Source organism: Cnephaeus nilssonii, assembly GCF_951640355.1.
Source record: "Cnephaeus nilssonii genome assembly, chromosome: 4".
In the NCBI taxonomy this organism is placed as follows: domain Eukaryota; kingdom Metazoa; phylum Chordata; class Mammalia; order Chiroptera; family Vespertilionidae; genus Cnephaeus; species Cnephaeus nilssonii.
Window position 1 is genome coordinate 19,755,923 of NC_137075.1, and position 27,967 is coordinate 19,783,889.

Genomic DNA, 27,967 nt, shown 5'->3' on the forward strand with positions numbered 1-27,967 from the left:
ACTACATCCTTTACATTCCTATACATAGTTGTATATCTAGATAAACATGTCAAAATGAAGTGGTGATGAGTTATTTCATCTTTAAGACAATTCAATGACTTCGTATATCATGTTACAACTTCTCCACTGCATAGTCATGGAAATTACTGAAATTTTGTTACTTATTTTATTATACGAAAGCTATTTAAAATGGTGAAACTGTACCAAATTTTTTAAAGTGTTTGTTTGTTTCAATAAGTCTCAAATAGTCATGAATACATCAATGTTCATTCTATAGGGTAAAAAGGTAAGAATTCTGTATAAAAACTACGTTCTATCATAAGGTTTTAGCTTTTAAATTCTAACATTGTTTCTTATACTAGAAGGCTGTGAACAAAGTATAATAGTATAATCTCCTAAAGCTTAGGCTACCTAATTAACTTATTAACATATCACATAAAATAAAGCTTTGTAAAACTTTTATTACCTTATTTAAACCATCATAAATATTACTTAGTCTGAAATGATTGTGAAAACTATCCTATCTTTATTCTTTTTGTCCTCCAGTGATATGAACCATTTGGCTACTCACTGTATATTCCTAACCTTGCTCAGTTTTTCCTATTAGAATAATACTTTGTATAAAGCAATTAAAATGTAAATGAACTAGGTAAATCTTAAATTTCTACAACTTCAAGTAAAATAGACTTCATAATTATATATATTTTAAGTATGAATACATACTGATTGTCCATATATTCAACAATTTCATAGATCATTTATAAAAGGCAACTTTTCAATAACAAGTATAAAGAGAGAAAAAAAGGTTTTCTTTATATGTTCCTTCATTTTACTTAGGAGTATTTTTAGGTTTGGAAAACAAAACAGAAGAATCACCAGTCAGATACTAAGTGGAAAGCACTGAAACACAATGTTAATTCTAATGGATGGATGATTGTGTTTGGTCTTTTGAAACTTTGAAGTATAGGTAAGTCTTGATCACACAAATTAATAAATCCTAAAGCTGGAGTTAACAATAACCATTACACCCAAATTCTGCAGCTTAGCCCAGCCAATTTTTCAAAAGGTCAGGTTGTGAACTGGAGAAGATCAGGGAGGTCCACCGCATAGCTTTGTTGCCAGGCATCTCTCGTCTGGATTGTTGCAGGCATTTATTAGTATTCGTCAGCAGACTCAACAGAGCAAACAAGAAATGCAAGCACGAATAATAAAATGAAATGCTGCTATATAACCCTTTGTCATTCAGCAAATATGGGACTTTTTAGCTACATTGTTCCTAAACCTGGGTTACTACTTTAATTTTTCTCCACAGTGCAGCCTGAATGAGTATGCATGTGTGTTAAATGCAGAGCTCCCCTAACAACTGCGGGACTGCCATTTAATCTGCTGGTAGATGGACCATTTCCTGTGGGAACCCTAGCTATGATTTCCAGATCCACCAAATAAATCTCAGATTAAGATTCCAAATGAAACCTGCCTTTGGCAGATAAAAAATGTCAAGATGAATATAAACAGTAAAATTATAAATTATCTAGGTGTTGCATGACAAACCAATGTTCATTTTTTTTGTTGACATGTGCCCAAATATCAAAACTATATGAGACATTCATCAAATGTCACACTTTCACAATATTGGAGGCATCATTAAAACTGTTTGACTAAGAACATCAAAGTGTTTAAGCAGTAGCTCAAAAGTATATTTGTGCAAAGTAGAAGAATAAATTTACATATCAGCAGCAGCTCATAAGGGATGGGTAAATATTCTGTTTATCTCTCATTGTAATTCAGTTACTTTAAATACAAGATTTTAGGAAATCATTATACTCTATATGGCATCATTACCTGACTTTCTATGCAAATGATATATGTTTTATTCAAATTTACCATTTGTTTCTCCAGGAAAAACACACACAAAACAAAACAGAAGCATAAAAGGTATAGATTCCCATTTCACTGATCAAGTGCGCCTACTATACTAGTGTCATATTAGTCCAGGCTATAGCATCATCACCTCCTTCTTAGAGTTTCACTTTTTTTAGAAAAGCATTAAATACCTGAGACCAAAAAAAGGCCTGAGAAAAGTAAATTTGATTTTTTAAATAATGTGTTTATTTCAAATGACTTCACAGAGGGGCAGAGACTTTTAAAAAAGAAAAAGGTAATAAAGGAGCAATATAGAACATCTTAGAGAGCAAATGACCTATACAAATGCAGAGGAAGTCTCTGATGCTGGTCTCTACTAAGTCCTCAAGAGACCAAGGACGGCTTTTTAATGGATATTTTTGTTTTGTCTTCACTCTTCTTACCTGGACTAATACAGCCTGTTCTGGTCTTAAACTCCATACTGGTTGATTATAAAATATGGGCAATGAATGGTTCTGAAAGGAAACAATCATATCTCTTGAATTGAAATCATTATTTTTTAAACTTTAAACTCTTACAAGCAGTTAAGTAAAAAGTTTCAGTGACTCCAAATTTTTACAACATCTGTGTTTTTTTAATAAAGATTCAAAAACCATCTAATCTATTTAAAATAAAAATTTATTTAAACTGAAAATTCTTTACATTAAACTGGGAAAAGGATAGAGAATACTCTATACTCCATACCCAAATGTTAGAATTTATACAAGAGCCTAAATTCTTAAGAACTTCGTATTTGTTCTATTTCCTATCATATTTCCTCCAAAACATGTGTTGGTTCAAGCAAACTAATGCTGAATAAACCCTACCTATCCCAATTTGTTAGGATTCAATATTAGTCTGAAATTCTTGAACACTAGGGGGGAAATAGAAAAAAAAATAAGACATTAATTGAAGAAGGAAATAAGGATATCTTGTTCTTAACTTTGATTATATTTCTATATTAAAAATGCTCAAAATCAATAAATATTATTATGCCTTAGAATACATCAAATTATCTCAGGAATAGCCAGTGAAATGATTAAGGAGGTGAATTTAGTTTTTAATTTAAAAAATATTAAATTTGCAAAAGCTAACATATTCACCAACTCTACAAGAATAATTTTATCAATATGAACTGATTACTTTTAACTTTTCACCTACTAGCATCCTGAATTTAAAGTACCAACAAGGTTTGATATGTGAAGGCTAGAATCACTTAAAAAATAAAAATTAAAGTAAAAATAAAATTTTGTAAAATAATTACTTTTTACCATACATCGTCAGCACAGCTTTATCATTTATCAAAGGATTATCAATTTTACCCAAAAGCTATAGATTAGAATATTTCATTTAGACTATGAAATAATCTATGCAACCAATTTCAAAATTATGTAGTCTGAATTGTTGTTTGCTTTTTCATATTCCTCAAAAAGAAACAAAAGCATGAAAAACAAAACAAAGAAAAATTCTACCTCAAACTTCTCCAAAATGAATTTAAAAATGTCCTACCGGCAAGTTTTGACGCATGTGTGTGCATGTACACACACACACACACACACACACACACACACACACACAATTGGAGTATTTGGTAACTCCCCAAAAGTATTTTATTCAATTATCAAATTTATTTATAACCAAAAGTAGTGAATAAATGCAGTAAATGTAGTCACATCAGTCCTACTCCACAGCCAGTCAACCTGGACAACTGTGTAAATGGCATTAATTTGGTTTATACACCAATGTATATTGATTCAGATCTGTAAAATCAACAAAATGCCAATGTACTCCCAGGACTTTATAGTAATCATACTAAAAGTGACAAATATAGTCACTATGGAGAGCACAACGATCATCTTAAATATGACAAACTGAAATTCTAACTTCTAGAAAATTAAAAATTTAATATATTAAGATTTGTATTACAAATATGTGTTCCAGGAAGTGCTCTGGCATGAAAGAGCCATAACCAGAAATGAATGAGCAGGTTTATCAGAATCTAAAACAAAGCAAACACTTTAAATAATTCTAGTCGTTTTTCTATTTCAAAAACACATTCATATTTTCATGGCCAAAAATAAATTTAAAAGAGCTTGGATAATAAAAGTAGAATTGGATTTCTGTAAATAAAAGAAATAGTCACAAGTTGTACAAAGAGAAGATCATATAAATATATCAAAATGGGGGAGAAGTGGTCCTATTCAAAAAAGAAATTTACCATTTTCATGCTTATTCTCCTTAGTGATTATTATTTTTATAAAATGAAGCACCAAAGGTATAGTAAGAATTCCAAGAGTACAAGATTAATCTAATTTAAAACACTCTAAATTTAGTAAAAAGACAAAGATTCCTATCATCTCACAAACTATTCCATTGTTAAGAATTTATGGGTAGGTTCATCAAATGGAGCAAATGTCCCACTGTAGGGCGGATGCTGATAGTGGGGAGGTTGTGTAGGGTTAGGGAGTACCGTGTATAATGGGAGCGCTGTACTTTTCGCTTAATTTTGCTGTGAACCTAAAACTGCTCTACAAGTAAAGTCTATTTGAAGAACTGCAAAAATGCATAATTTTGGCATAAATTAACAAATGTGAATTATTTGTATCAGAAATAGATGAATTTCAAAATACAGTACATAACAAACTTTATAACCTTTTAGAAAACGAAATTGCCCGTGTAAAGTTTTTTGTTTTCATTCCTCTTTCCTACCAAGGCCAAGAGTAGTAACAGAATCATTCATATCAAGCTTAAAAATAAAAACACCCAGAATCCCACTTACTTTAACAAACTTATTTAAAAGCAGATAATTTTTAAAATAGAATAGTATCTCCTCAATCATGTGCTTAAGAGTTGCCTTGGCATTTCCTCTGAAAATAAATCAATCCTTGTGGGCCAGCTGCCAGTAATCCTAAAACCACTCTCTCAAAAATTCTAGATGGTCATGTGTAAGAAGCTACCAGCGTTCTATTAAGTTAGGTACTATGGAGATGAATAATAAATTTAATCTTTCCTCAGAAATGTCTTCTTTAACCACTCTATGGAATATGAAAAATGAAAAACGCATTCTTAAATTCATACTTGCTAAAAGGAAAAAGCACATTGTATGATGCCAACAGTCTGAAGATTTTTAACGCAACTGGGATTTCAATACGGACAAAATTAGGTTTACCCTAAGTGAATATTATTGACTTTATATTCTATTTTATCAAATATAAGTATACTAAATATAAGCTATACTACTTTGAAAAAAATCAAGTTTCTAATAATACTGTATGAACATCATTTTTGAAGTTTCTTATAAAATTAATAATTTCAAATTGTTATTTGTTTCCTAATACCTTCAGATATTTTTTATATACCTACTTTCACAACTGAATGGCATACAATGACAACCACCACCACCATTTATTTAGACCCTGTAAAATACGTCAACTATCTTTTTATTTCCATCTGTAAAAAAATCATTATCACCACCACACTACTAAAAATAATCACTCTGGTATATAAAATACACATTAAATAAACTCATTTCCTGTTTCAGGTATTGTAGTAGGACTTTCATACACAATCCCTAACTTTCAAAAACAGTCCTAAAGGGATTATCTCCTCTTCCATAAAAAAGAAAACTCAGGCTTCAAAATAATTATGAAACTTGCACCCAAGTCCAGGAAACTAACATAAGAAGTGAAGTATTAACAAAATTGAAACACGGGTCTATCTAGCTCCAAACCTGCGTTCTTTCTTCTATAACTTTTTAGTGAAATTATTAAATGCATTGGTTCTCCAGTGGTAATTTACCTTCTACTTTAAAACAACCAAAAGCAAATTACATTACTCATTTAAGGAAAACACACCATTACTTACTAGAAAGCCAATTATTAAATACAATTCAAGTCCTATTATTTAACACAAAATGATTAATTATCTAGATATTTTCGAAACCTTGAATTTCTCGATGCTTAGGAAATCATTTTTTTCTACCAACAACTTTGTTGGTAGAAATGGAAGTCCATTCTATGTAACTTGCCATTTCTTTCCCCTCTGCTTTAAAAGAAAATAATTTCTTTAAATGATATGAGATTCTACAATCATATTTTAGTTACAATGATCAAAGACACATCCTAGATGTTTTCCTATAGATGTCTACTTTTATAAAATGCTTGCAAGTCATGCAATAGTTTTAGGTATAATTCAATTACAGAACAACAGATGGACAGAAGGTAAAAAGAATATAGACTTTGTGAAAAGACAGACAGATAAATGAACCAATAATAGGAGAGATTGACGGTGGCACACAGGTTCCAAATGCCAAACAAAAGTAAGCAGTATTCTGACTAGAAACTAATAAACCACTTACAAGTTAGCTTTTGCTAGGTTTGATAGAAAAACCGTAAGAATCATGACTACAAGAGGTAATAGCTAATTCAATTCAAAAATAAAGGGGACGTTTGCTTTTCACTGAAATTCAGCAAAAGATTTTTAAAATATTTGCTAGCCTCCAATAAACTACATGTAAAGATTCAATTAACATAAGCAGTTCTAGAAGTAGTTTTTCATCTCAAATTTCAGATGAATTTCATGATTTAGAATCATGCTTACTTTTTAAGCTTAACAGAAAATAGTTTTAAAACAATTCATATTTAAATTGAGATAAAACCTAAATGAAAAAAAACACTCTGTACATAAATATACATTAAATATAATTTCCGAAAATAATAAAACTGAAAATAATATTGAAGAAACCATAACATTGAAAGGTATTTGTCTAAAGCTTCCTCAAGCTCTGTGATTCTTACCATCAATTGGTAAGAAATATTTAAAATAGAGCAGACTTAATATTTAATTTGAGTAGGCACAGTAATCTTTTTTAATCTTTCTTAGGGAACACTGACCCCTAAAGGTTCTAAACTTAAATATGTTTTACAATATTCTAAATTTAACAGGCACCCAGACCTCATTTTTACCGATATTAGTGTAGGTATGTATAGATATGACATACACACTTATTCATAAATAATATGAAAGCTATTTCCAGTGGACTGCTGTGTATTACAAAACAACTAAATTATGTTTCTGCTAATTTAATAAAAACCACCAAAATTGAGTATAAAAATATCCAGAAATTTTTTATACTTTTCCAATTAATTACTCATAGGAGATTTTGACACCATGTCTTTTTTCTTATACAGTTAAGTAACTAATAAGTAAATGCTAAAAAGAATAAACCGATGACATAACAAATCATTCTTTCTGAAGGCTGACTTTACATACATACTTTGATTATGATCTTGTGTGTGTGTGTGTGTGTGTGTGTGTGTGTGTGTGTTTTCTTAAAAAGCAGAAAAAAAAGAAATCTTGAAAAAAAAAGTTTTTGTGAAAGGGTAAAACACCATTTACTTCTTAAGAAGCCGGAAGATGTTACTAATGCTCACTGGGCAACACACATTTATTCCCTCACGTATTGCTTCCATCAGCTAAAAATTTCTTTCATTCAGGTTTGATCTTTTAAACTATTTAAATAAACCTGGGCACATTTTGTAGATGCCATCTCCCCTTCCACCAACCAACCTTAGCTTTACATTTTCCAAACTACCTATAATGACAAAGAAAAATGTAAATAGTTATATCTATTAATATTGTATATTTCATACATTCTTTGACTTAAATATTCAGCCATGTTTCTGCAATAAAGCTAGGAAAAGAATAACCACTTTAGCACTTCTCATAATGAATCTGTAAAATGACACAAAAGTAAATCTGCATAATTCAAGTTGTTAATTAGCTCAATTTAAAAAAATAAGTAAAATAACATTAAATGAAATAACTACTAGTATTTATGAGAGTATACTATGAACATTTGTGTACAAGAGTTTTGAAGTAATCTATGCTTTATGATAAATCCCATGAAACGTGATATCAAAGAAATGGCTATGTAGACTTCACTGGTTTAAATATATCAGTTATCACTAAACTCAAAATATATTTTATTTACCTGTTTAATTTTATTTATTAATAATGTTTCATTAATAGGCCCTTTATAAAATATATAATTGTCTAATTCCTATTTCCAATGTCAAAAGCATGCCTGTAAAAATGCAAATTTTCTTAATACTGTTTTAGTCACAACTATTGTAGTCTGTTTCCTGCAAACTATGCAGCCATGTCTTTAGCCCTAAAACCTTCCTTTTCATGAGCATCGTAGAACTTCAGCAGCTCCATTCCTCTGCATCTTTCCTGCTTGTTCCACATTTATTATTGTTGATTTCAGAGAGGAAGGGAGTGGGATAGAGAGATAGAAACATCAATGATGAGAGAGAATAATTGATTGTCTGCCTCCTGCCCGCCCCACACTGGGGATCGAGCCTGCAACCTGGGCATGTGCCCTGGTTCATAGGTCGATGCAACCACTGAGCCACTCTGGCCATTCCACATTTATGAGAAGAATTTCCTCCATAGCTTCCAGCTCTTTAGGTATATTAAATATAATTCCTTTGGCTTAAAGATTTGTTTGTCTATAATTTACACAACATACTTGTCACAGAAATGTGACCTCTGAATAGGAAACGTAAGTAACAGGGGCATCATGATTTACTTCCTCTTTTCTTATTTTGTACATAAATCGAGTAAAACCGCTTTGAGCTCTTTAAAACAAGGCTGTTTGCTTGTTTATTTGCATAAGTGAATAAAAACAGCTATAAAACATTAGTTTCCAGATCCAGAGCTATGTGTCGTTAACACAAACTTACATAAAAAGAGTAGATCAAAATTGTCACAAAGTTCATACACTAAAACATTTAAACTTTATATTGAAAACCTTTAACTATCCTATTTGATATGACTTTATGCACAATTCAGTTATCTGGAGTCTAAACTCTTAACAAACAGCCTAAAATCACAAATAAGAGAAAAGTTGCTAATGGTAGGCAGAAAAAACAGGAACATTTATAACAGTATGTAAGTCAAAAACAAATGCAGAAGTCAGGAAAAGGGATACTCAGAAAGCACAGACCATTCTATTCCTGAAAATAACTGTGTAGCTATGAACTTATTTAGTAAAACGATGATAGAACAATCGCCCTAAATGGCCTTTAACCTTCTGAAAAAGGTAAGTTGACACATGGTGAAAAAGGAGCCCTGTTGGGGAAGAGGAATCCAAAAGAGAGAGAGATGTGTACTGTGTTGGTAATAACCCTATATTTAAATTACAAAATTGTTAGAGAAAATAAAAATGATGGACATAATATTTAAGCTTTCAATGATATGTGATACTATAGTCATAATGGGCCATTTCCCAAGGATTCCAGATTTGCAACATTTTACTGTAAGAGACTCCAATTAAAAATCTAACACTTTTTTTAAAACCTCCCTCTTTATGGCTCTATTGATAGTCAGATGTGCCCTTTTTATCTCTTTATCTCTCTCTATAGGCCATCTCTCAGTATGTCTTTCAAATTGTGTTTCTGTCCTGACTGTTCTGTCCCTCTGCTTGTACATATGTGTGCATCTTTCTCTCTCTCCTGTCTCTGTCTCTGTCTTGGAGTGTCTCTCTCTGTCTCCATCTGCACATCTCTGTTGCTCTGACTCTCTCTGGCCCCCTCTGACACCATCTCTCTGTGGGTGTGTCTGTGTGTATGCCTATGCCTCTATCCGTCTCAGTGTCTTCTCTCTCTCTCTCTCCCCCTCTCTCTCTCTCATTTTATGTCTCTATCTCTCTCTCACTGTGTTTCTCTTACTTTGATTGCTCTGAGTCCAGGTGTGGCTATGTCTTCATATGTATATCTACACACGTGTCTTTCTCTGTGTCTCGCTACTTGAGTGTAGGATCTCCCTTACTGTTATGCATCTTTCTGCTTGTGTCTCTTTCTTTGAGTGTCCCTCTCTTTATGCATCCCTCTCCCAGTTATTCTCTCAGTCTTCATGACTTGTGTGTCTATTTTTCTTTCTCTCCCTTGTGTCTGGCCCCTCTTTTTCTCTCAATAGCTCTTCCTCTGTGTGTGTCTCTTTCTCTGCATGTGCCTGTCTTTGTGTGTCAGTCTTTGTGTCCCTTTTGCAGTATGTGGGTCTCTTTATGTGTGCCTCCTCCTTTGTGTGTGTGGGTGTGCATGTGTGTGTGTGTACTTGTCTGCCTCTGTCTAACTGGTTAAAACAAACACACTTCATTCAGTGCCTTGAACTAGCACAACACCTGGGGTTTGGTATTAATACCTTAAAAGTCCTTACCTTTTGACCAGTCCTCCATTTGTACTTCTGTTCTTGTTTGTTCTGGCAATGTCTCTGGTTTTTGCTCCAGGATTTGAAGCTAAAATAAAGCCACCTCTAGATAAATAAACTTAAAACAATATATCAGAACACACTTAAGCCTTACCTTTGTTTAACAGAGAATTTACAGGATAAATGATTTTCTAAAACATTTGTAATGGGACAATTAACTGTGCATTCAACAGATGAAATTAAATCATTTTTCTCAGAAACAGGTTCTTTCCTTTACACTTATATTTGAGTAAATACAGTTCAGGTTAAGCTTCTAGATATTCTTGCTCCTTTGGTTAGAGAATCATTTAATTTATTTAGTCTTTTCCAATTATAACTTCAACTATTTAACAAGAATAAAATTTCTAGTCTATTTGTCATAAACTTTATACCAAAAATTTCAAATTTATTTATTTGAATTTACAATATATATTTTCATATAAAATATGTTCTACCTGTAAAAGTCATTTAAAAACGCTTTTCCAATTTAAAAAAAAAACACGTAAAGACTATCATTAATTTGTGGAATTATTCGTATTTTGCTCTTAAACTTGATTTCATAATAAACATGACAAAAGCTCTGCAAGTTTTTGTGTGCATGCTGTTAAGGAGAATAAAATTAGATTTACCTCACAGCTAGAACTCTGCATTCTTTAAAAAGTCCTCAAATAAAGCTGAAGTAAGCTTCTCTTTTTCCAATTTTCTCTAAATATGTTGATCTGGAGTTGGCAATCTTTTTCTAAGTTCCTCATTTACTTTTGGATTAGCTGAAAATATAGGAAGTTATTAATATCAAAGAAATATGTTCTAGTCAATGAAGCCATTTCCCTACATATTGCCCAAAAAGGTTAATAATAATTGCAGTCTTTTAATAAGAGATTCATATAGCAAGACATGTAGAAAATACAGTCTTTAATAACCTCTGGAGTATTTTAAAACATGTCTTACAGGCCTTAATGTGCTTAGTAATATACTATTTAAAACCATAATTTTATCCCTCTGTAATATACAGTCACTCTTCCTCATCATTTCCCAGTTAATGAATGCCAGCAATTAGTAAAATGTAATCCCATTGCACAATCATTTTAATGCTTTTAGCACTCAGAAAAGTAAACACCAAATTAATACTGCTCAAGCCATATCAGATCCTAGTTGGAAGCAAGCAATTATAGTTCAGCTCCTCAGGTGTAATTAAATGATTGGAATGATTTAGTTCCATAAATGCAAGTTAATTCATAAGCAAGCAACAAATATACTGGGAGTAATTACAAGAAACATTGACAGTCTAAGCAGGGCTAATTCTTTCATGATGCTGACATAGTAAAATGCTGCCCTCTGCTGGGCATATAAATGAATATGTCAGATCTAAAAACAAAAGCATCCCCATCCAAAACCTAACTTTTAAAAAGCCACTAGAAAAAATCATAATAGCCAATATAGCAATTTGATTTTACTCTTTATACAAAAATTTTAATGTATGAATTATATTGTGATAATTTCTACACGCCTTGGTAATTAATGCTTTTTCCAATCAAACTCTGAATGTGAGTTCCCAAACATACCAGGCTACACCTACAAGTCTAGTGAAACTAAATCATTCATTGTAACTTTGACAGACTGCAAGTGAAACTGCTAGTACCCATCTGGACTGCCAGGCCAATGACTATATGCTCTTATAGGTGAACCCTAAGTGGACTGTTACAGGAAATAACTAAACTATGCTTTTATAAATACTAAAATTCACACACAAAAAATCTCTGGAAAGTATTAAACAAAATATTCGTTATTCCGACTATACATAATGGTCTAAAATTAATTTTTTAAATGAACGAAAATAGAAAAATAAAAACTGTAACACTGGCATAATGTCATTATAAGCATATTAAAAAACATAAATAACAGGTAGTATAAAAAATAAAATGCATCTCAGTTTTACTTAAGCCATCCCTAACTTTTTACTTTCTTAGGCTAAAATAGAGAACAAATTTACTTGTACCCAACTAAGATGGTTCTTAACTAAACTTCTCACACTAAACTTCAAGAAGTTTTTTTATTATACATTTAAGTTATGCTATAATCAATAAGTCTGTGTTAACACATGTATTTGAAGCACTAAATCCAAATCAGAATCACCCTAAGACTTTCTGCAAAATTGAACATATTCTCAAATATTACCAATAACACAGCAAATGTTTAAGTCTCCAATAAATGTAAATGATACTAGCAGAGAATGATGTTTTAACACCACCAATATTTGGGGGTAAGACAAGAGTATTATTGCCCTTCTAATATGCTTTCAAACGCACTATAATAACCATATATAACCATATTCTAAGTCATTTGCAAACTATACAAATAAAATAAATCAAAATATTAAAAAGTCCTACCACTAAGTTTAAAATGTACAGCACATTTGCTTTGCCCTTGATGTCACAGTCTTATTTTCCAATTCATATCCTGTACACTGTAAGTTAATTGCTTTTGGAAAGTACTTATTATTCATGTAAAAATTAATGTGCCAATGTGTTTAAATCCTCTTAAATGACCATTCGTGCATCTTTCTTCTTTAAGTACCAATGAAATCTGTCAAAAGACATCAATGTAAAATTATCACAAAGAAAGTTCTAATAGAGATTTTTTTTTGTGCTAACACAAGATTTTCATATTCACTAACTTTACTTAAATTCCATTAATTTTTTAAGATACTTTTAATAAATTCACCAAGTAAAATGTTTAGGCCCCATAGTCTGTCATTTGTGTTCCAGCTGACATTATGAATATTAATAACAGTGTTATCCTGATTAAATAGGCTTCATATGAAATCCTTGTGAATCCTATAGCTCAGACATCTCATTTTTCCAACTCTTTATGAATTTGGATTCTAACATTAAACTGGAAAAATCTTAAAAAAACAGATTTAACCATACATTTGCATAATGTCAAGCAAAAATTAGATGTTCTAATGAAGCAAGTTAATTACAACTTATTTATATACATACTGTAACAGGAATAAAAGATTTTTGTAAATATGCAACATATTTTACACTTCGATCATTTCAGGACAAAGGATCAAGACTAATAAAATACTGCCCTAACTGGTTTGGCTCAGTGGATAGAGCATCGGCCTGCGGACTGAAAGGTCCCAGGTTCAATTCCGGTCAAGGGCATGTACCTTGGTTGCGGGCACATCCCCAGTAGGAGGTGTGCAAGAGGCAGCTGATTGATGTTTCTCTCCCATCATTGTTTCTAACTCTCTATCCCTCTCCCTTCCTCTCTGTATAAAAATCAATAAAATATATTTTTTTAAAAAGACTAATAAAATACTAATTTGTTTTCTTAAACTCACCTTAAAGATTTTATATCAATAAGTTGTTTTGATCAAAAATTACATATTCACGTTAAAACTAGTGGGGTGATTTTATACTAGAGATCAGATAAATTAGGCTTCTTAACCAAAAAGCTACTTATTAAAACACAGACAAAATATAAGTTAATTACCTTACCACTACTAATGTATACCAGGTTCAAGTAGCAAAATAAGATGGTTCTTAACTAAACTTAGTGGGAAAACTGATTTCCCACTAAAGTTTATTTATAAGTTGTGCTGAAAAAAATTACCCATGTTAAAAAAGAAAAAGAAAATTTTTAATCAATAGACAGAACATGCTATATTATTAGCATCTGTTAAATTAAAATATTCTCCATCACAGATTTCTAACCTCATTCCAAATTGTTTTTAATTCTCAAAGGAAGTGAGTCTTGATATGTAGAAGAAAGAAAAAATAATAATTAAGGAAGCTACATACTCCCTTCTTTCTATAGGTACATGGGAATCTGACTATACCTGCCAAAATTTCATAACTTCACCTTACCAAAAAACGTAGATTGCAAATTTTTAAACAAGCCTCTCTCTGCAAACATGACTTATCTCTCCTAGCTTACTCAGCAGTAAAACACCAGTGAAAGAAATTGTGTTCTTTAACCAGTCTAAAATTTCTAATCTGCCTAAAAAATTACAGGTGATTCTGACATTTATCTTATAAAATGAAATGCCTTTCTGATATCAAGGCATTCAGAAAAGGGATTTCATTCCCCAATGTAACAACACCCAGGATTTTTTAAAACTTATTTCAAATATGAGTTGCCCGTCCTACTTTCCTCCACGAAAGCCACATTATAGCAAAGGTTTTTGGCTGACTCTGATTAATGACATTTTTTTCTAATGCCTCTTTATTTTAATCATATATTGTGTAAACTAAATCCAATACTGCCAAATTAGGAATCACTTGTAATATGGCCTCATATCTAAATATAAAAAAAAAAAACACCCAAATTTTGTTTTCCTAGATTGAGAAATGTTGATAATTTCTGCATTGAAATGATTTCATTAATAGGCCAAAGGAGAGCCAAATATTTTATCACATAACTCAACATGTACAACATATGAATATGCTCTATTGCTGGATCTTCATCTTAATAGACAAAAGTCTGAAACAATCACAGTCCCTGTCACATCTCTCCCCAACAGAATTTCACTCACCGAGCCTCACATCCCAGCCCACTCCCTCCCTACCAAGCTCCAGACAACCCAAGTATCTCAGAGCCAGGGGAAGCAAGAAGAGGTTCAGGGAGAAAGAATATGAATGAAAGTGGCCCCACACCTCAGCTCTCAAAATTTAAAACTGCAGATACTATTGGACCCCTCACTTCCACTCCTAACAGTATTTAGAAAAATGTGTAAAACATTTAACATATATTAAAGCAGTATTTACATGAGAAAAACTACTCATGCTCTAGTCACACTGTACTTTTTTCTGTTCACTGAACTCAACAAGTTGTTCTTGCCTCAGAACGTTTATATTTACTATATCTCCTCTGCCCAGAATCCTTTTTTCTAGATTTCTAGACCATTTTTCTCATTTTAGACACTGCTCAAAAGTCAACTCTTCAAAAAGGTTTTGCCTGGTTACCCTATTAAAGTAGAAACATAACATTATCTATGCTACTGCCTTCAGGGAAATAATTTGTTTGGGGTTTATTTCATTGTATTTCATACTAATTAGTATGTGTACATTGGGTAGACAGGTAGATGGACAGATGGACAGATGACTAGCAGAAAAACAGACCTAACATAAATGAACGTTTATCGATAGAATACTGGTAGCCCTTGCCAGGTGGCTCAGTAGGTTGGAGTGTCGCCCCTTACACCAAGGGATTAAAGGTTCGATCCCTGTCTGGGTGCGTATGGGAGGCAACAGATCAATGTTTCTCTCTCACATTGATGTTTCTCTCTCTCTAAAATTAATAAAAAGATATCTTCAGGTGAGGATGAAAAGGAAAACCATAACATAAGTAAAAAGGGCAAGAAATATGCACTGTGGAGAAACCAAGATGGCGGCATAGGTAAACACCAGAACTTGCTGCCTCGCACAACCACTTCAAAACTACAACTAAAAGACAAAACGGACATCATCCAGAACCACAGGAAGGCTGGCTGAGTGGAAATTCTACAACTAGAAGGAAAGAGAAAAGCACACTGAGACTCAGAGGAGCTGCGGAAGTAAAGTGCAGAGATATGGAGGTGCGCGCGTGGAGAGGGCTGGCAACTGAGTACACAGCTGGCTTTTTCAATCTGGAGAGAGACACAAGCTCCCGACTGCTCTGAACTCCAGTTCTGGGCAAGACTCTGGGGACCCAGACTCATACAGGGAGAAACTGGACTGTCTGGCAGCAGGAACGGAACTCGAGGGCGGCTTTCTCTCAGAGGTGCTTGCAGCGATTACCGGGGGACACTGAGACCCAGGGGCCTCTTAGGGCAGGGCTGACGGGAAGCCATTGCCGTTTGCTCCACCCTGAGACTCCGCCCCATCCAAGCTGTGCACAGAGGCTTTTGCATATGAATGAATGGCCTTGTCCTTTGAAATCTAAACTTACCTAACAAACTGCAGCTGAGTCAAAGAGACCCAGAACATCCAAAAGAAGGCCCAAGGCCCCACAGCATCTTGCATTGCTTCACAGCTGGGCATCATCTGGGCACCTCCAAACCCAAAAGAAGAGGAATCTGCAGATCTCTCCGTAGCTCCTGCTGGGTGGCCTCAGGCAGAGGCTAAATTAGCACCTCCTTGAAGATCCAAGAGCCAGTGTACCCAGAGGTCCGAGTAGGACCATCCAGATTACAACTCCTCAGATCCGTAAGGGACACACTCAGGGGGCAGACGCAGCGAGCACCAAAGCCACACTGAAGCAAGTCTTGCCTCATAAGGGTGTCTCCAGCACAGAAGTTCTGATCCTCACAGCCAACTGGCCTGGAGGTCAATTCCTCCCAGTGATACCAACAACAATCAAGGCTTCATTACAACAAGACTGTGCACACAGCCCACAAAGGGATGCAACAAGAGTGTCCACCTCAGGTAACCGGGGAGGCTGAGCCACTGGCTCTATAGGACACCTAGCACACAAAGCCACTCTATCAACACAGGGAAGCAGCCAAAATGAGGAGACAAAGAATTAGGTCACAAATGAGAGAAATGGAGGAAAGAAAACTACTGGATATAGAGTTCAAAACCACGGTTATTAGGTTTTTCAAGAATTTTCTAGAAAAGGCCAATAAATTTAGTGAGACCCTCAACGATATGAAAAAGGACCAACTAGAAATTAAGCATACACTGACTGAAATAAAAAATAATATACAGAGATCCAACAGCAGACTAGAAGATCGCAAGAACCAAGTCAAAGATTTGAAATACAAAGAAGCAAAAAACACCCAACCGGAAAAGCAAAAAGCAAAAAGAATCCAAAAATATAAAGATAGTGTAAGGAGCCTCTGGGACAACTTCAAGCGTACCAACATCCGAATTATGGGGGTGCCAGAAGAAGAGAGAGAGCAAGAGGGGGTGTGGCCTGAGTTCCCCCAACCCAGCACTGGGGGTCGCACCTTGAGGTCCCCCGTCAAGCCCCGCTGGGTGGGGGGCACCGCCTGAGGTCCCCTGTCAAGCCCCGCTGGGTGGGGGGCACCGCCTGAGGTCCCCTGTCAAGCCCAGCCAGGCAGGGGGGAGCAGCCTCAGGTCCCCTGGCCCGGTGCTGGGGCAGGGGGCACGGCCTGAGGACCCCTGTCAAGCCCTGCCAGGAGGGGGGTGCGGTCTGAGGTCCCCCAGCCTGGCGCTGGGGCTAGGGGAGCAGCCTGAGGTCCCCTAGCCCAGCACCAGGACAGGAAGCGCACCTTGAGGTCCCCCGTCTATCGCCACCAGGCAGGGGGTGTGGCCTCAGATCCCCTGGCCTGGCACTGGGGTGGGGGATGCTGCCTGAGGTCCCCCAGCCTGATGCCAGGGCGGGGGGCGTGGCCTGAGGTCCCCTGTCAAGCCCCACGTGGGCGGGGAAGGGCATAGCCTCAGGTCCCTGCTGATTGCTCGATAAGGCTCCTTAAGGGAACTTGGCCTCAGCTGTGAGTGCAGCCATCTTTGTGACGGAGTGATGGTCAATTCGCATATTTCCTCTTTATTAGATAGGAAAATAAAATAAAAAAAAATAAAAATAAAAATAAAAAAAAGAAATATGCACTGTGTGGAAGATTCTTTCTTCAAGTATTTGTTAAGTACCAATATATTATGAGTCAGGAACTATTCTAGGAGTTAGATATAAAATGGTGAATAAGACAAATGAATTTCCTGCCCAAAATATGTCTTGAGCCTAAACAATATAGGCACGGAACATGGGTAAATAAAAAACGGGGAAAAGTAAAATTATACTCACAGGTGCGTACATGATTGAACAGTATTTTTATCAAGAAAAATACATAGGAAACTACCAGCGGTAACTGTGAAGAAACAGCCTAAGAGATGAGGTGGAGAAAGTGAGAGAATGAAGAGAAGCAATATTTCTATTTCATTTTATATCTATCTGTATAATTTCACTGTTTTTACGATGAGCAGTTATTTTTAAAAACTAAATCTTTATTAATAACTTTGGAACTGAACAGGAAACTGTGAAGTAAGCCACATTACATCTGAGAGATCCAAAATGAACAAAAGGAAGTAATCTATGATTCCATTGAAACTCTGGAAAAAATTATTATTTCCTAATTAACCTTTATAGTTAAACTTTGTATGGCTGTTTTCTTGCTTGCTTGTTTGCTTTAAGTACAGTTAAAAGTTCAAATCTAATAAGTGGCAAGAATATTCAGAATAAAAAAGTTAAAAATTAGTGAGTTTCCTGAGAATTAAGTAAATACTTCTTAAGACAATCACATTTCTTTTTCAATTTGGGGTTATTTACAATAGTCTTACTACTTAGGATTCTAAAGTTTAAAAATCCTACATAATAAAGAGGTAATATGCAAATTGACCATTACTCCAACACACAAGATGGCAGCCCCCATGTGGACACAAGATGGCCGCCACAAGATGGCCAGCAGGGGAGGGCAGTTGTGGGCGATCAGGCCAGCAGGGGAGGGCAGTTGGGAGGGACCAGGCCTGCAAGGGAAGGCAGTTGGGGGAGATCAGGCCTGCAGGGGAGGGCAGTTGGGGATGACTGGGTCAGCAGAGGGCAGTTGGGGGCAACCAGGCCTGCAGGGGAGGGCAGTTGGGGATGACTGGGCCAGCAGAGAAGGGCAATTGGGGGCAACCAGGCCTGCAGGGGATGACAGTTGGGGGGGACCCAGGCCAGCAGGGGAGGGAAGTTGGGGGGGGGGGGGACCAGGCCTGCAGGGGAGGGCAGCTTGGGGGGACCAGGCCTGCAGGGAAGGGTAGTTGGGAGGGACAAGTTCTGCAAGGAAGGGCAGTTGGGGGTGATCAGGCCTGCAGGGGAGGGCAGTTAGGGGTGATTGGGCTTGCATAGAAGGGCAGTTGGAGGGGACCAGGCCTGCAGGGGAAGGCAGTTGGGGGTGACCAGGCCTGCAGGGGAGGGCAGTTGGGGGGGGACCAGGCCTGCAGGGAAGGGCAGTTGGGGGCGACCAGGCTGGCAGGGTAGGGCAGTTAGGGATGACTGGGCCAGCAGGGGAGGGGGTTGGGGGTGACAAGGCCTGCAGGTGAGCAGTTAGGTGTCGATCAGGTTGGCAGGGGAGTGGTTAGGTGGTGATCAGGCTGGCAGGCAGAAGCAGTTAGGGGCAATCAGGAAGGCAGGCAGGCGAGCAGTTGGGAGCCAGCAGTCCTGGATTATGAGAGGGATGTTCGACTGCCCGTTCAGACCTGATTCCACCTAAACGGACAGTCGGACATCCCTCGAGGGGTCCCAGATTGGACAGGGTGCAGGCTGGTCTGAGGGATACCCCCCCTGTGTTCGAATTTCATGCACCAGGCCTCTAGTTTATAATAAAGTAAGTTCTTTTACATTATAACACTATTTTATGTTTTTTGCAAATAGTTCTCCTGTGTTATATGCTATAGTAATGAAGAAATTATTTTAAAAAATGAATTCCTTCCCATCAAATTAAGATGAAATAAATATTTGGTGTTTAAAATTCATGGCTTTTACACTTTCAAAACTTCAACGGCAAAACAATATACCATTTGGAATACTGCAATAGTTTCAGTGCCAGTTACAAACAACACTTTGAGAATGAAGATGGCCTATTTTTAAAAAGTAAAATTTTAAAACTAGTATTCTTTTCAGAGAGTTAATCATGTACAGGATTTTCTAAAATGTCCTACAACATTTTACCCTAGGCCAAATTAAACTAAATCACTTAATGTAGCACAGACCTAATTATAAAGACAAAGTCAGGTTATAGAATACTCTGACTCTCTGGAGGGAACAAACAGCCTGTTTCTTAGATTCCTGTGAGTGCCAAGTTCTGATGCAATGACACTTTCACGCAAAGGCTTTAATTTCCATACAACCAACTGAAGTTCTTGGCAAATTAAAAGTAAAAAAGTATTAGAGCAAGTTAAATTGATATATAATGACACCTGATATGAGCAACCATTTGAAACAATCAGACAACAGCTATTAGAAAATGTCTTTCTAAAATAAAGTAAAAATAATCATACATGGTCTTAATTCATACATTATAATGCACACTAACAAATTTTTACCAAAAGTCATATATATATATATATATAATCTAATAATAGACAAATATGCAAATTGACCACACCTTCGCTATGCCCAAGCCACGCCCACCAACCAATCAGGACGAATATGCAAATTATCCAAACAAAGATGGCGGCTAATTTGCATATCGTGACAGCATAGAAAGAAGCCAAAAGCTGCAGAAGGGAGCAAAGCTGCAGAGAAGCAAGCAAGCCGGGGGGAGGAGAAGGGAGGAGCGGAGGCGGGGCCGGGGACGAAGGAAGTTGAGCAGGCGGGGCTGGGGGAGAAGGAAGTTGAGCAGGCGGGGCCGGGGGAGAAGGGGCGGGGCTGGGGGAGAAGGGAGGAGTGGAGTCGGGGCCGGGGGACAAGGGGCGGGGCCGGGGGAGAAGGGAGGAGAGCGGGCTGGCGGAGAAGGCGGGCCGGGGGAGAAGGGGCGGGGCCGGGGGAGAAGGGAGGAGCGGAGGCGGGGCCAGGGAAGAAGGAAGGAGAGCGGGCTGGTAGAGAAGTTAGAAAAGCAGGGGGGCTGGCAGAGATCGCGGGGCGGGGGACAAGGAAGGAGAGCAGGCAGGGTGGGGTAGAGTGCAGCAGGAAACCCTATTGCAGGATTTTTCCTGCAACGGGAACGCTAGTATATATATATATATATATCATCCTCTCTAATAAAATGGTAATATGCAAATTAACCATCACTCCGCTACATAAGCCATGCCCACCAGCCAAGCCACGCCCACCAGCCAATCAGGGCGAGTATGCAAATTAACCCCAATCCAAGATGGCTACAGCCACAGAGAGCAAGGTTTCCCAGGTAACAGAGCAAGCCAAGCTTTCCGAGAGCTGTTGCAGGCCTAAGCTTCCACTCAAGCTACAAAGTTTCAATTATAGAAGGTAAACAAATTCAAACAAATGGCGGCAGAATGGAGCTTGAGAGAGCAGGCCAGGGTTGCTGGCGGCAACAGGGGAAGCAAAGCTTTCCGCACACCCTGGCCGGGCTCACCCGTTTAAGGCTACAAAGTTTCAATTGTAGAAGGTGAATTAACTGCCACAGAGATGGCTGCCACCCCAGGCTACAAAGTTTCAATTGTAGAAGGAAAATAAATTCCAGATACCAGGGCCTCCCCTTGGGTTGCCAGGGGGCATGGCTGGCCTGCAAACCACCACAGGCCCCTCGCTCAGGCCGCCCCACACCCCAAGGAAACCCCCACCCTTATCTGTGACACCCTTCAGGGCAAACCAGCTGGCCCCCACCTGTGCACCAGGCCTCTATCCTATCTAATAAAAGAGTAATATACAGATTGATCATCACTGCAACACACAATATAGCTGCCCCCATGTGGTCAAAGATCCTGCCCCCATGTGGACACAAGATGGCCACTACAAGATGGCCAGCAGGAGAGGGCAGTTGTGAGGGACCAGGCCTGCAAGGGAGGGGAGTTGAGAGGGACCAGGCTTGCAAGGGAGAGCAGTTGGAGGTGATCAACCCTGCAGGAGAGGGCATTTAGGGGTGACCAGGCTGGCAGAGGAGGGAAGTTGGGGGCAAACAGGCTGGCAGGGGAGCAGTTAAGCATCAATCAGGCTGGCAGCGGAGTGGTTGGGGGTAATCAGGCTGGCAGGCAGAAGCGGTTAGGGGCAATCAGGAAGGCAGGCAGGCAAGCAGTTGGGAGCCAGCAGTCCTGGATTGTGAGAGGGATGTCCGACTGCCCGTTTAGGCCCGATCCCACCAGGATCGGGCCTAAACGGGCAGTCGGACATCCCTCCAGGAGTCCCAGATTGGAGAGGGTACAGATTGGGCTGAGGGACAACCCCCCCGCCGTGCACGAATTTCGTGCACCGGGCTTCTAGTATAATCATATTTATTGATGCAGAAAAATCATTTGACAAAATCCAACACCCTTTCTTCATAAAAACTATCAGCAAGGTGGGAATAGAAGTATCATACCTCAAAATAATAAAAGCCATATATGACAAACCCACAGCCAACATCATACTCAATGGGCAAAAACTAAAAGCATTTCCCCTAAGGACAGGAATAAGACAGGGATGCCCACTCTCACCACTCCTCTTCAACATAGTACTGGAAGTACTAACCATTGCGATCAGACAAGAAGAGAAAATAAAAGGCATCAAAATTGGAAAAGAAGTAAAACTGTCCTTATTCGCAGATGATATGATATTGTACATAGAAAACCCCAAAGACTCCATCAAAAAACTACTAGAATTAATAAATGATTTCGGCAATGTAGCAGGATACAAAATATTCTATGGCTTTTCTATACACCAATAATGAACTCACAGAAAGAGAAACTAAAAAAGCAATCCCATTTACCATTGCAACAAAAAAATTAAGATACCTACAAATAAATTTAACCAAGGAGATAAAGGATTTGTACTCAGAAAATTTCAGGATGCTGAAAAAAGAGGTAGAAGAAGACATGAACAAATGGGAGAATACACCATGTTCATGAATTGGTAGAATCAATATCATTAAAATGTCCATGCTACCCAAAGCAATCTATAAATTCAGTGCAATCCCCATTAAAATACCAATGGCATACTTCAAAGACCTAGAAGAAACTCTCCAAAAATTTATCTGGAATAAAAAAAGACCCAGAATAGCTGCAGCAATCTTGAGAAAGAAGAACAATGTTGGAGGGATCACAATACCAGATATCAAGCTATACTACAAAGCCATGGTTCTCAAAACTGCCTGGTACTGGCACAAGACAGACATATAGACCAGGGGAACGGAGCAAAGAACCCAGAAATCGACCCAAGCCATTATACTCAATTAATATTTGACAAAGGAGGCAATGGAGGTATGACAGTTTCTTAAATAAATGGTGCTGGGAAAACTAGACAGATACTTGCAAAAAAATGAAACTAGACCAACTTACACCATACACAAAAATAAACTCAAAAATGGATAAAGGACTTAAACGTAAGATGGGAAACAATAAATATCTTAGAAGAAGCCATAGGCACCAAAATAGCAGACATTTGTCGTAGCAATATCTTTACCAATACAGATCCCAGGGCAATGGAAACTAAGGAGAAAATAAGCAAATGGGACTACATCAAAATAAAAATCTTCTGCACAGCAAAAGAAACCATCAACAAAACAACAAGAAAGCCCACTGCATGGGAGAACATATTTGCCAGTGTTATCTCCGATAAGGGTTTAATCTCCAACAATTTACAGGGAACTCATACAACTTAACAAAAGAAAGATAAACAATCCAATAATAATTAAAAAAAATGGGCAAAGGACCTAAATAGACATTTTTCGAAAGAGGACATACAGAAAGCTAAAAGACATATGAAAATATGCTCAAAGTCACTAATCATCCGAGAGATGAAAATCAAAACAACAATGAGGTACCATCTCACACCTGTCAGAATGGCTATCATCAACAAATCAACAAACAACAAGTGCTGGAGAGGATGCAGAGAAAAACGTGGTGGTGGAAATGCAGACTGGTGCAGCCTCTGTGGAAAACAGTATAGTGTTTCCTCAAAAAATTAAAAATGAAACTCCCATTTGACCCAGTAATACCACTTCTAGGAATATATCTTAAGAAAACAGAAACACCAATCAGAAAAGATATATGTACCCCTATATTCATAGCAGCACAATTTACAATAGCTAAGATTTGGAAACAGCCTAAGTGCCCATCAGCAGATGAGTGGATTAGAAAACTATGGACATCTACACAATGGAATACTACGCTGCTGTGAAAAAAAAGGAATTCTTACCATTTGCAACAGCATGGATGGATCTGGAGAGCATTATGCTAAGTGAAATAAGCCAGTCAGTGAAAGATAAATACCACATGATCTCACTCATTTGTGGAATATAAAGAGCATTATAAACTGATGAACAGAAAATAGATACAGAGGCAAAGAAGCATCGAACAGACTGTCAAACTACAACAGGAAGGCTGGGGAGGGTTGGGGGGGTAAGAGATCAACCGAAGGACTTGTATGCATGCATATAAGCATAACCAATGGTCACAAGACACTGGGGTGGGGGGTAAGGGAATGTGCCGGGGAATAGGGGAGGCCGGGGGAAGGTCAATGGGGAAAAAAAGAAGACATACGTACTACTATTTGTAATACTTTAAACAATAAGATAAAAATAAAATAAAATGACAATATAAAGAAAAGATATTTGAAGCATATGTATATAATATGTATACATATACATATATATAAATTTCCTTCAATAAACGTTTATTCTTCCTGCATTTAAAATTACAATTTCAATTATAAATTACTAGAGGCCCTGTGCATGAAAATTCGTGCACTCGGGAGGGGGTCCCTCAGCCTGGCCTGTGCCCTCTCGCAGTCCTGGAGCCCTCAGGGGATGTCTGACTGACGGTTTAGGGCCGCTCCCTCTGGGAAGCGGGCCTAAGCCGTAGTCTGGCCTCCCTCTGCGGGAGGCGACCTGGTGGGCCAATCAGGAAAGGGCGCCGGCCAGCTATCCCCCATCGCTTTGCTGCCGCCGCTGGTGGCCTCACTCTGCGGGCACTGGCCAGCAAGCGGCCGGACCTGCCCCCATCCCGATTGCCGCTGTTGGTCGCCACCGCCCTCCCGATCGCTGTCCCTTCCCTCTGCCCACTGGCATGTGCCTTGGCAGGTCTGGTGCCTCCTGCTAGCCAGCCCCGCCCCCTGCTGACCTGTCATTCCGCTGTTCGGTCGATTTGCATATTACGCTTTTATTATATAGGATATGTATTGTATTCTCTCTTCTGTTAATCACACTACAGAGTTTCTTAGGACCTAAAAATATATGTTCACTAAAAATCTATTTCATAAAATACATTTTTTAAAACACTGACCTTTCATTTTAAAAGAATTTTATTTCTTTTAAGAAAATTCTATCTCTATGATATGTTGATTTATAATAAATAATCACAATTACTACAAAATCACTATATGAATAAGTTGACATTTTACAATACTAATAATGTAAAAAACCTTTTATATACTGTGAAAAAATTAAGAGAAACAAAAAATGAACCTTACCCTCTCATAAATACTAAAATATTATAAAACAGCAATCAAACATGACACTAATAAATATTATGCTGGGTGGGAGTCGGGCATAGAGAAAGGGGTGGATAAGTAGGATTCATAGGTCAGGCAGAATATGAGGATGTAGATGAAACAAGATTAACTAACATGAACCCTGAAGAATAACTGTTGAAGGTGGGTAATGAGTACATAGGGGTGTATTATTCTGTTTCTCTACTCTTGAATGCTTATAATTTTCCATAATAAGTAGTTTAAATAATATTGTTATAAAAAAAAGAATATACAGCATTATTTACCATGTAGTAAAAGCCATCAAATAATCCCGAAATTGATGGCATTTTCATATGAAATACTCATATTTCATTTTGTATTTCATTTTGTATTAGAATGTTATGAAAATGCCATCAATCTCATGCATGACTGATATGACACATACACACATGCACATACACACACAATATAATCATGCAACAAATACTGCACAACATCTTTCATAAAAATATATACACAAACTCCTCACATGAATTCTATACTGCATGCCACCTAGAGAAATGCCTACAAATTTCATCTTAGTATGTAGAAACTGAAGAGAAAATATCAGCTGAGGGATATGTACTTTATTTATTAAAATGCTTTGGAATTATTCCTTGACCTTAAATTTGGCAACTTCCTGAAGCTAAGACCTTATGTTGACAATAACCTAGTGCATATGGGAAATAGGTTAGGTACACTTTGTCACCTTTAGCAAATATTTTCCTCTTCAAGCTACTTAGATAAGACCATCTGCTACACCCTAAGCAACATCCTGGTTAGCTAATCCTTCTGACTTGCAATATAAGTAACCAAGTTTATCATTTGTTGGAGTCGTAACTACATGAATCATTCTGCGTGCTAAAAAAAAAGTGATGAAAGATATCAAGATCTAAATAAATGGAGGCATACCATGTTCATGAAGGAAGATTCAACAAGTAAACATGCCAGTTCTCCCACAAAGTAATCAATATATTTAATACAACATCAATTAAAATCACAGAAGCATATTTTATAGATATAGACAAAGTGATTGTAAAAAATAAAATTCAAAGGAACAAAAATTGCTAAAATAATTCTTAAATGAAGAACAAATTTAGAAAAAGCACACTACCCAAATATTTACTATAAAGCAACAGTAATCATGACAGCATAGTATTGGCAAAAGAAAAGACACCGAAGTCAAAGAAACAAATCAAGGAGTCCAGAAATAATCCCAAGTAAATATGGCCATTTAATCTCTAACAAAGGTGCAAAAACAATTCAGTGATAAAAGGCTCATTTTCCAACAAATGATTGTTGAAATATCAGTTTATAAACAAAAAATATTAACCATGAACTAAACTTTACACCATATGTGGGTAAAATGAAATGGGTCAGATATCTAAATGAAAGAAGAAAATCTATAAAACTTTTAGAAAGTACATAGAGAATAATTTAAAAACTCTGATATAAATAAATTGAAGATTAAATAAATAATGAGATATTACATGTACATGCAAAGAAAGATTCAATATTATCAAAATATCAGTTGTGTCCAACTTGAAGTATAGATTCAGTGCAATCCTAATCAAAACCCAAGCAAACTGTTTTGTGACTACTGATAAATTAGTTTTAAAGTTTATATGGAGAGACAAAAGACCCAGAATAGGTCAATACAATACTAGTAGTGAAGAAGAATGAAGTCAGAAGACTGACACTACTCAACTTCAAGACTTACTATAAAAGCTATTATAATTAAGACAGTGTGGCATTAGTGAATAAATAGACAAATAGGGCAATGAAACAGAGTAGAGAGCCCAGAAGTAAACCCACACAAGTAGAGTTAAGTGATCTTTGACAGAGGAGCAAAGGCAATTCAATAGAAAAAGGATAATTTTCAATACAGTGCTGGAACAACTGGATATCCACATGCAAAAAAAAAAAAAATCTAGGCACTAACTGTACAACTTTTACACAAAATAACTCAAAATGGATCACTGTCCTAAATGTAAGACACACAGTGATAAAACTCCTAGAATACTTTACATATATGAATATCTAAGCAGTCTTGGATTTAGCAATTACTTTTTAGATACAACATCAAAAGCATAATTCATGAGAGAGAAAAATAGGTAAACTGGACATTACAATTAAAAACTTCTGTTCTGTGAAGGACACTGTTAAGAGAATAAAATAATAAACCACAGACTTGGATAAAATATTTGCAAAACACACATCTGACAAAAAACTAATATTTAAAATATGTAAATAACTTTTAAATCTCAAAAATAACAAAGCAAACAATCCAGTTTGAAAATGGGCAAAAGATATGATTATAAACCTCACCAAGAAGAAATACAGATGACAAGTAAGTATATGAAAGGATGCTGAACATCATAAGTCATTAGGTAATTGTGAATTAAAACAAGGAGATACTGCTACACACTATTAGAATGGCTGAAATCCAAAATACTGATGACACCAAATGCTGGCAATGATGTGCAGCAACAAGAACACTTATTCACTACTGGTGCAAATATAAATGGTACAGCCACTTGGGAAGACAGTTTGGAAGTTTCCTACAAAACTAAACATACTCTTACCATATTACCCAGCAACCTCAATCCCTGACATCAATCGCACTCCTTGATATTTACCCAAATGAGCTAACATATGTCCACACAAGCATCTATAAGAAATTATTAATAGCAGCTTTATTAATAATTACCAAAATCTGGATGCAACC

General features: G+C 36.8%; 1 protein-coding gene across 8 annotated transcripts in view; it reads right to left on the reverse strand.

Moving 5' to 3' along the window:
* Positions 1 to 27,967, reverse strand: part of MIPOL1 (mirror-image polydactyly 1) — a 340,115-nt gene that overhangs the window by 279,446 nt on the left and 32,702 nt on the right. For 7 of the 8 annotated variants that reach the window (XM_079767462.1, XM_079767463.1, XM_079767465.1 and 4 more), the window contains exons 2-3: positions 10,782 to 10,919; positions 10,123 to 10,201 (exon numbers count right to left, since the gene is read on the reverse strand). In XM_079767462.1, coding sequence (XP_079623588.1) covers positions 10,123 to 10,201; positions 10,782 to 10,802 — 100 coding nt within the window. In that variant the 5' untranslated portion in view covers positions 10,803 to 10,919. Of the gene's footprint in view, positions 1 to 10,122; positions 10,202 to 10,781; positions 10,920 to 12,539; positions 12,736 to 16,086; positions 16,120 to 27,967 lie in introns of those variants that run through there. The other variant, XM_079767461.1, reaches the window with a different exon arrangement.